Source organism: Pseudonaja textilis, chromosome 2 (genome assembly GCF_049901715.1).
Source record: "Pseudonaja textilis isolate UNSWEBS1 chromosome 2, rPseTex1.2, whole genome shotgun sequence".
Lineage (NCBI taxonomy): Eukaryota > Metazoa > Chordata > Lepidosauria > Squamata > Elapidae > Pseudonaja > Pseudonaja textilis.
In genome coordinates this window covers 256684900-256694474 of record NC_141991.1, presented here as the reverse complement: position 1 = coordinate 256694474, position 9575 = coordinate 256684900, and the positions used below count along the sequence as shown (strand labels likewise).

General features: G+C 57.0%; 1 protein-coding gene across 1 annotated transcript; it reads right to left on the bottom strand.

Annotated features, from left to right (window-relative positions):
• Window positions 1–3099: 3099 nt before the first annotated feature.
• Window positions 3100–7391, bottom strand: LOC148127472 (uncharacterized). The gene is made up of 4 exons (XM_087923233.1): window positions 7383–7391; window positions 5670–6557; window positions 5085–5292; window positions 3100–3369 (listed from the first exon to the last, which is right to left on the bottom strand). Exons 1-4 carry the CDS (start codon window positions 7389–7391, stop codon window positions 3197–3199), a joined length of 1278 nt encoding a protein of 425 aa, XP_087779359.1. The 3' UTR covers window positions 3100–3196.
• Window positions 7392–9575: the final 2184 nt, after the last annotated feature.

Here is a 9575-nt window from a genome sequence, read left to right as displayed (position 1 = left end):
CCAGCAGCCCCACCCATTGAGGCCAGCGGGAACGGAACTCAGGTCCGCTAGCCTTCATCCCAGGGCCGGCCAGGGGCCGGCCCGAAGCGTGATTCACAGGGCCGCTTGTGGAGAAATTAAATGTGTTGTTCTGGGAGAGCTTGAATAGAAGACGCTCCCAGTGGTGTGTTCCCTCCAAAGCCCAGAATCACAAAACACTCCGTGCAGACGTGACTAAGTGAGCTTAATAGTCTTCACACAAAACCCCTTTTGATGCTGGAGTTCTTGGAAGAGGCTGGAGCTGCCCGGAACAGCCCTGGAGCAGGAGGCCGGGTGCAATTAGGGCCGCTGCGGAGGGGCTGCCCCTCTCATTATCTCCTGATTTCCATTCTTCTTTCTAGGTTCAGCCTTTGTCAGTCAGTGGATGCTTTCCACCCACAGGCCAATTATCCTAATTCCAGCAACTCTCTTAATGGCGCTCCATGTTTTTATTTGTATTTATAATCATTTTTTTTGAAGCAATCTAAAGTTGACGTGAGCTCTTATATCCCTTTTCCTTTGGAGCCTTGTACCCTACGGAGGACGACGGCTGCAGGGCAGAAAGTTTGGCACTCCGGCTTTCTAACCCTGAAGAAAGGCTGAAGCTGGCCTGCCTCTTCCCCCCCTTTTCTAACCAACACAGGCAACGCGTGAAAAATGGGGTTCAGCTCTAGCCCACCGGGAGCGTCGCCTTCTAATCCCCTCCCCAAGGCGGCTTGCCTGCACCAGGCTTCTCCCTGGCTTAACCATGGCTTGAACCATAAATTAATTGGGAAGGAGAAGCACTAAACACCAGTTTGCAGGCCCGTTGTGGGGTTTGGGTTCATTTTTTCATGCCTTTGGTTCATCGCCAACCTTTCTGCCACCCCCCACCCCCCAAAAGCAGGGCTCCTGTCAGGTTGCCTTGGGTGGCATCCGTATCGTGGCTTAAGCCGGGAGGCCTGTCCAAACCACTATTCAGCCATGGCCTCTTCAGCAAAACCCTGGATGTTCTGAATCAACCGCCTCTCTGGCTATCAGTTGGCTAAACCATCAATCCAAGTCAGATGCTGAATCCGATTTGACGTTTGTTGCAATCAGCACTGTGTGTAGATTGAAATAAGTTCAGGAATAAGGACCCCAGTTCCCCTCCCTCCCTCCCCTCCCCCCTTGCCTTCCAGTGCTGAGGGGCTGCCTGGGTCTCCGGGAAAGGGGACCTTTGGCAGACCTCTTGACCGAAGAAGGGTCACCCCCCTGAGCCCGTTGCTCTTTCACTTAGAAAACCCCCTGGAGGAAAACTTGTGTAGAAAATGCGTCTGAGGTCCAAGGGAGTCCTGGGTGTGGCCCAGTGCCAGGCAGGCTGACTTCACACTGAAACGAAGCCACCCGTGATCTATACTGGCCGAGCTCTTACATCTTTCCAAACCAAACACAGCGATGTCAGATGGCCAAAATAACGGTAATCAAGGGGGCGCGGCCCCTGCCCGAAAGGTTCAGGGGTGGCTAAGGAGCTGAAGGAAGGAGGGATGGCTCTCACCACGGGTCGTACATACGAGATCTGGGCAGATGAGTTACAGCTCAGTTCACACCACCTGCTCGGATGCCGTATGGCTCGTTCTGGGCTCGGCCCACTGTAAAGTCCTATTTTTTGCTGTAAAGGCCATGGATAAACAAACAATAGCTTGACCTGGTGAGCGAAAAAAAGCCAGCTCTTCCCTCTGGAAACCTCCCAGAAAACTCAGGATGGGGGGAGGGGGGGGGTGGTCCTTCAGGAGTGGAAGGTCGTTGAATGACATGATTGGTGCAATTTAGAGGCTGATGTGAGCATCTTGGCATTTGGGGGAGCAGCTCCATTTAGTGCACCGTCTCGCCTCACGTTGTCAAAGCTGTATTTGTTTTCTTTTGTTGTGCGGTGTTTCTGCTCACAGGATCTGTGTCTCTGCTTCCAGGAATAGGATCCCTTTTTTTTGAAATAAGGAAGCTTGCCAAAATTCAAATGAAGTGCAGAGATTTTGCCGAAATGCTGTCAGTCTTTCCTGGGCTTTTAATTCAGTTCACTTGGAAAACATTTATAGCGCAGAGGGACATCAAAGTTGCTCTCTGCAAACATTCAAGTGTTCAGCGGCCGTTCACCTTTCGAGTATCTGAACCACCTGCGACGTATGTGCTCAGCGTTTATTATTTGATGGCCCGCTTTTAAAGATCACGCTCCTTCCCTTTGAACCTAAAATTGACACCAGTTTTGAAAATGGTGGTATCAATTTAGCCAATCTATTGGGAGAAGCCCACACTAAAACATATAAATTTGACAGTATAAGAAATTAGGAGGTTCAGGTCACTCTCCTGTTTTCTGAGCAATCGTTGGATGCTCGCATTGCCAGTTTCATTCTTGCATCCTTATTGCATTCCCCCTTAATGCATCCGCCTTTGTATTAACATAACATGGCTATTTTGTGGCCAGGTGTCTTAGGCACGCCCAGGAACCCTTAGGCACACGTAGCTCTGCTTTCACGCACATTTAAAAAGAAACCGGAGAGAAAAAGTTCAGTTTCTTTAATGAACACAGTATAAAATCAGGCATCACGTGCTGCCCTCTGAGTTTGTATCCCACCAGGTCTCTCTCTCCACACCCGATGCTTAGCTGGTTTGTGCTGATGTGCAGCATGAGCCCCCGTGAGGTTGACCCGTCCTGTTCCGCGTGTGTCCGTCGCTGGTGAGGGTATTAGTCACTTCATTTATTGAGATTAGATGGCTGGCATTCTAGTGGAAGTTTTTTTTGTCCACTGCTACCTAGCTGAGTGTCAGTGTGGGCCTGGTGCTTGAAAGGACTGAGGAGTGAAGTGGGGATGCTGAAAATGTTTGCATTGGGGCACAGAAGTACTGTATAAAGCAGGGGTGCCCAATCTTGGCGACTTTAAGACTTGTGGACTTCAACTCCCAGAATTCCCCAGCCAGCATAAGACTACAAGTCTTAAAGTCGCCAAAGTTGGACAGCCCTGGTGTACGAAGTGCAGATAAGCGTAAGTGAAGCTTTTTGGTGGCGTCAAAATGTTCCATGGGAGAGACAGGAATTCTCTCCCAATAAGCCGAGTGCAAGCCAGAGAGAGAGAGAGAAAGACAGAACTAAAATCATTCTTCACGTTAAAATCCCAACAAGCCGCCTCTCTTCCGCACGCGAAGCACGGCCGAGAGAACTGGGCTACAGCCAGTACTGCTTGCTGCAGATGGGAGGCAGGGAACAATGGAGCCGGGCTTTCCTCTTGTAACTGGGGTCGTAGTAGTCCCACTCAAAGGGATCGGCTTGCTGGTGATGCACAAAGGGTGTGTTGGGGCTCCCTTCGCTGTCAGTTGACAGGATCCGGACAGAAACGCCTGGAGAGAGAGAAAAGCCGCCACATTATCAAGAGATCCTGCCAGGACTCTCGTTATAGATCAACCTGGGTGATTCCACGTTATCCCCTAAATAGGAAACCTTTATGTGGCAAACCATGCTAGCGATGTGCGGGGGAGGTGTACAGAACTACAACGTGGAGAGAGATACAGAAAGGAGCCCAAGGGAGACCTTGGCGAGGGCCGGGCATTACGTGCGAGGAGGAAAGAAGGGGGGAAACTAGTTGCCCCTCCGAGTCTCTCTTGTTTTAGCTCTCACTTTCCCGCTCAGCTGGCGGGCTGGAAGAAGAATCCAAGGCTGCTCCAGGAGCCTTTTCTGTACTCGGTGTCTCATACCCAGATTACGTATTTGTTGGCAGAGTTGAGTACTACAGAAGTGCTATTAAAAAATCCCACCCTCCGTATGTCTCATCGCTCTTCATTAATCACCCCCCACCACCACTTAGCGGAAGACGATCTGGTTGAGTGTTGGTAGATGTGCCAGGAGCTTAAGGAGGTTCGGTGTCAGTAGCAATCACGTCCTTCAGCTGAAGCCGAGGAAGGCGGCTGCCTTCGAAATGTCAGAAGAATTACTGGCTCAGAAGAGGAGGTTGCGGTCATTGCAGCTCAAAGGCCTTGGAACCGTCTTGGGGAAGAAAGTCAGGGAGATCCTTCCAGCCTGATAGCCCCATCAAACCACCAGCCAACCTTCTAAGCTAGTATTTCTCAACCTCGTTGACTTTCAGTTGGGTGAACAGAATTCTGGGGGTTGATGTCCACCCATCTTAAAGTCGACGAGGTTGAGACATTGACTTGGTCTTCACAATGTGCTCAACTTAGTTCAAAAAGGGTTGCGTATGTAAGCCATGGGTCTATTTTGCCTTTAAAGGAACCAAATCGACCAGCCACGGCCAACCCCGGCCACTCAGGACCTCTTTCTGGACACCGGTTGCACGATCAACCTCTGCCATGCCTCTTGCTGCCTCTCTGGCCTGGCAGAGGCCAATGAAGCCGAGGTGCCTTGTGGGTCTTTTTCCCAGAGGATAAGTTGGCACAAGGGCTTGGTGAGGAGGAGGACTTGATGTGTGTGTGTGTGTGTGTGTGTGTGTGTGTGTGTGTGTGTGTGTGTGTGTAAATCAACGTTCCTGTTGACCAAAGAGGGGCCGTTTCCCAGGCTTCGATCCCTTCTCTGGCCATTTTTGTGCCTGCTCATCCAACAATCTTAGTAGCTGCAAAGTGGAATGTGTGGCCTTGTTCATTGGGGCCACCTGATCCTTTCCCCACCCGACAGGGGAATGACCTGCAGGGTGGAAGGTGGACGGGGCAGGTCCCCAGGTTGCTCAGCCACTAGCTGTTGAAGCCCTACCAGCATATACACTGGGCACAGGAGAAGACCAAGGCTGGGGGGGCTTCTGCCTTGTGGCCCCCCCTTTCCCTGTCCCAGGGCTGCGTTGCTCTGGGGCTCCTTTCCCTCCGCCTGTCCCTCCAGGCTCCCTGAAATCCCTGGGAAACGGGGCACTCGGGTCACCTCTGGCGCAACACAGCCATCTCCTCCAGGGAGGGCCTCCTCTGGGCATGACCTGTGGCCTTGCAGCCCTCCGTGTCCCCCCCCCCGATTCCTTCCCAACTCGTCTGCTGCCTTTGATGCGGGGGGGGGGCAAGAGCTCCAACCCACCAGGAGCCACTCATCATTTCGGCCCCTCTTGGCCCCCACTCACCAGCACTGGCGCCAAAGTCCGAGTCGAGGCCAGGCCCTTGCGAGGCCGTGAAGTTGGCAGAGTTGAGGTGGGTCCTCCTGTCCCCGGGCCGGATGCTGCTGCCAAACTCAAAGGGCCCCGTGCTGGAATGGGCGCCCAGTGCCCCCCTGCTGCGGCTGCCGCCACGGGGCTTCCTCTGGGTGCTGGTCTGGCAGCTGGAGAGGACTCGCTGCAGAGAGGGGAGGGAGGGGGTTGCCGGGGGTCTCCGGGGGTCTGTTCCCAACTCTCACCAGGATCCTTTTGGCCAGGCCGACCGGGCAAACGCACCCAATTCCACCCCTTCCAGCCTTTTCCATCCTGAGCTGCCCCGCCCTGAAGGAGGGGGGAGGGGGCAGCATTTGGGGCCGGCTTGATGCTTCCAGCTGAATTAGCTTATTGCCCCATCGGGGAGCTCCGACCCCGATGTTGGGGGGGAAGCAAAGCCCTCGTTTAAGTGGGAGCTTTGAGCCCCCCCCCCCCAGCAAAGCAGACCTGAGACTGGCTGGGAAGCTGCGGCTGGCAGGGAGAGGCAGGCAAGGGGGTCCCCGGGATTCGCCCCCTACTCACCCCAGTGCCGGAGGAGGTGACAAGAGTGTTGGGGGGCACCAAGACGGGGTGCTTTTCCAAGTCGGAGGAGGAGGAACCGGCTGCGGACGGCGCCCCCCTCTCCGGCCCGAGCAAACGGGGACTGGATGCGGGCAGGTCGCGGCCGCCCTCCTCCCGCAACAGGGCGCCCGGGGGCCCGTCGGGGCTGCACCCCTGGTCTGCGCGAGCTGCCGCCGGGCCATCCCGCCGCCCGGACCGTCCCTGAGCCCGGCAGCCGTGGGGGTCCCCGGGAGGCCGCGGGGGGGCGTGGAGGGACCCGGGGCGGCCCCCACCCTCCGGCAGAGGCGCCAGCGCAGGAGGAGCAGCGCGCTGAGCAGGAGCAGCAGGAGCAGGCAGGGCACCAGCAGCCCCAGGAGCAGGCGGAGGGAGCGGCGCAGGGCCCACACCTGGCCCGCCAGACCCCGCAGGGGCTCCATCGCGGCCGAGGCGGAAGCGGGGCCGGCCCGGCCGGCGGATCTTAAGGAACCCCAGCTGCGACGGCCGGAGATGGGATTCAGGTGCCGGGGAGCCGCTCGCGGGGCTTAAAGGCGAAGCGCTTCGCTCCCGGGAGAGCTTGACCGGCCCTGCCTGGGGGCGGCACCCGCGGACCCCCAGCTGGGGAGGGGGCAGGCTGGCTTCGCCCGAAACTCTCCGGCCTCGCCAGCCCCTTGGCGCCAGCGGCTCCCTTGCAGCTGACGGAAGCCCCGGAGAGGGACCCCCTCGCCGGCTGCCCTGCAAAAGACACCGCGGTGGAGCAAAGCCCTCGCAGCAATGGGGGTCCGACGCCCCCGACGCCCCCTCGCCGCTCGAGGAGGGGCAGGAGGGGCAGCCCCTCTCCCCCTTGCAGGAGGGGTCCTGTGGACTTCTTTGCTTGCGGGGGAGGGAAGAGCGAGGCGCCTTTGTCCAGCGCTGGGTGCAAGCGGGGTGGGAATGATTCCAAGGCACAGGAAGGGCCGGGCTGGTAGGCCTTCACACGTTGTCTCTAGCCAGGATGACGTGTTTGCTAAGAGGCTCTGGAGATTCTCAACCATCCAGGTCAGCGTTGTCCCAGAAGTGATTTTCCAAAAGGCAACAAGACTTTCTTGTCTTGTTTCTTTTCCTCTGAAAATGTTTCGCTTCACACCCAAGAAGAGAACGGAAGAAGCTTCTGGGATGAGAAGGGAAATGTTTTCAAAGAAAAAAGCCAAGGAAGTCCAGTTGCCTTTTGGAAGAAAAAGCACCTTTGGGTGTTTGCTAAGAGCAGATGCCAACTGGGCAGCACCCATTCCTCTTCCTGGCATTAGATTGGGCATGCTTTATGGAGATGCACTGTTTAACGAATTAACCCATTAAATAGTGTTGGGGTTCAGCAGAGGTTGTGTGAACCCTGTTAAGTATGTTGAATGAGGGAGCCACTGAACCATTGATTAAAATTAATTAATTCAGCATTTTAAAATGAAATGATTAACAGCCCACGGGAAGCGGTGCATTTGAGGCCTTTAAAAGCCGTGGAGTTCGTCAAGAAACATTCTCCCCAAATACTGCTGTACCCCCAACTTTCCCCAAAACAATGTAACATCACCCCCCACCCCAAAAAACAGCACCCTCTCCAGATCACCCTGGCACAAGCAGCCCTGTGATTGCTCTAGCTGAGAGACGTTTGGAGCCACAATCCTGCACCCCAGGCTGGCCCTCTCGTGGGGGGGGGAGCCCCACCTGCCCCATGGCCGGCCCAGGGTGCCCCCTTCTGTTTCCAGTTGTGATGCGTCTATTTCTTCCCCAGCCCAAATCCCCCAGTCCCCCCTCATGTTGGAGGGTGGGGGAAATCGCACTCATCTGGGGGAGAAGGCCTGCTGGGTATGATGCCCCCTCCCCTTTTTGTGCAGGGGAGATCTGTGGTAATGGAATCTCCAGCTAGACTGGAGGGAGGGGTTAAGTGGGGCTGCAGCTTAGAGTCCTTGCACTGTAGAAAGTGGCCAGTGGAGATTCCTCCTCCCTCCCTCCCTCCCTTCTTGGAATGGAATCTCCAGTTTAAGCCCCGCAGGAGGGAGGGGTGAAGAGGGGGCCGAGCTTAGCATCTCTGCAGTGCAGAAAGTGGGGAGGCCTGATGTCCCCCGGAATTCCCAGGGGTTCTTGCAAGGGAGTGGACTGGTGATCAGCATGCATCCTGCTGGGACTCTCCCCAGGTGGTTCTGGTGGCTTCTTCGGTCTGATGGGGCCTCTCAGCACAGTGACCCCTTGGTGACCCCGAATCCGGTCAGTCTCAGAGGGGCCCTGACTGAAGGGGCAAATCCCCGACTGGCAGGCTGCCCAGCTCTGGTGCCCACAGGGAAGCCTCCCTTGCTCCAACCCCAGGGGCCAAGAGAGCCCCTCACCCAGGACCAAATCCCCCTTCCTGGCCTGCAAGGAGGGGGCTGTGCCTTGTTCCCATGTTGGAAGAAACGTCCACCTGGGTTCAGTTCCAAGCTGGGGAAAGGACCCTGGAAACATAGAGGCCATTTGGAAAGGTGGTTTAATGGTGGACAGGATCGCGTGCCTTGGGGGAAGGAAGGAGGTGCAGAGGGTCCCTGGGTTTTATAGCCTGTTGGAATTTGAATTTGAGCTTGTATTCTGATTGGTTGTCAGATTCCCATAGGACCCTGCAGGGGCATCTCGGTGGGCTGTCCTGAGTCGTCCCAGGCTTGGTTGAGCCTTGCTGGGTGATGATGTAATGAAAGGGCTTTGGGCAATTCCTATCATAGCTTTACCTGCAGTAGGTCTTTGTTATGTAAAATAGACTGGCCTAGGCCAGAGTAATGGTCCATTAGGAAAGGGGGAGGGCCTGAGTTTCTGCCTCTCTGAGCTTCTACTTTTCTTTTTAGGGGAAATATTCTGCCTTATATCCCATTTCTCTAGGAGAGGGGTGGGTTTTAATTTTCGACCCCATCGCCTTGGCGCCCCTCATTTTGGATTGGCACAGACTCCCCCCCAGTCTGGGTCCATGGGGTTCTATTGCTGCCCCGACACTCGGAGCCCCCTCTGACACCCCCCCCTCCTTTCCTTCCAGCACCACCAGCCCCTTCCTCGGCACCTCCCTCCCCCGCCAGGGCCGGTGTGGAGTTGCGATTGTGTGGATTGCACCGCCTCCTTTGCACCTCCCACGGCCTCCAACCAGGTCAGCCAGGAGAGGCTGAGTCACAGCGGAGACCCCCTCCCGCCCCTGACTCTGGGGCTCCCCTGTGCCCCCCTGCTATTTCCTCCCTGGCACAAGTGAGCACACCCCCCCCACCTGCAGGAAAGGGGCTTCCCCTCCCCAATTGGAAGCTGCTTTGTGGGGAGGGGACAAGCCCCCGTCCCGCTCCTGCGCTGGCTCCGGGGCTTCCTTCACTCAGCATCTCTCCCCGGGATGCCTGCCCAGCATCCCTCCGGGCAAGAGGACCTCTGAGCATGGGCAGAGTGCCCTTCTCTAGCGCGTAACCCATTCTCCTTTTTTCGGGGGGGGGAGGGAGGGGCCTTCCTAGGGACCCCGCGGAGTGATGAAAGCCTTCCGGGACGTCACACCAGCTCGCAGCCAGCTGCTCGGCCATCTGGGTCCCAGACAGGCGGGGAGCTGCCTGCCTTCCCCCGCCGCTGCCGTCGCTCAGCCCCGGCTTTGCAAGGAAAGCGAGCCCGCCAGACGCCTCTTCTGTGCGCAGCAAGAGCGCGGCAGGCGCTGCCCCCGCGCGGCTCTGCCCACGGCTGACGAAAGCCGTGCGTGGCAGGGAACCAAGGCGGGGGGGCGCGGGGGGAGAGACGCAAGCTGGTGGCTCTGCCCGGGGAGGGAGGGAGGGAGGCAGGCTGGGGACCAAAGCCAGCGTCCCCCACCCCAGCTGAAGCCGCTTCCTGCCCTCCCTCCTCGGGATCTGGGCAGGAGGGGAGCTGAGGTGGCTG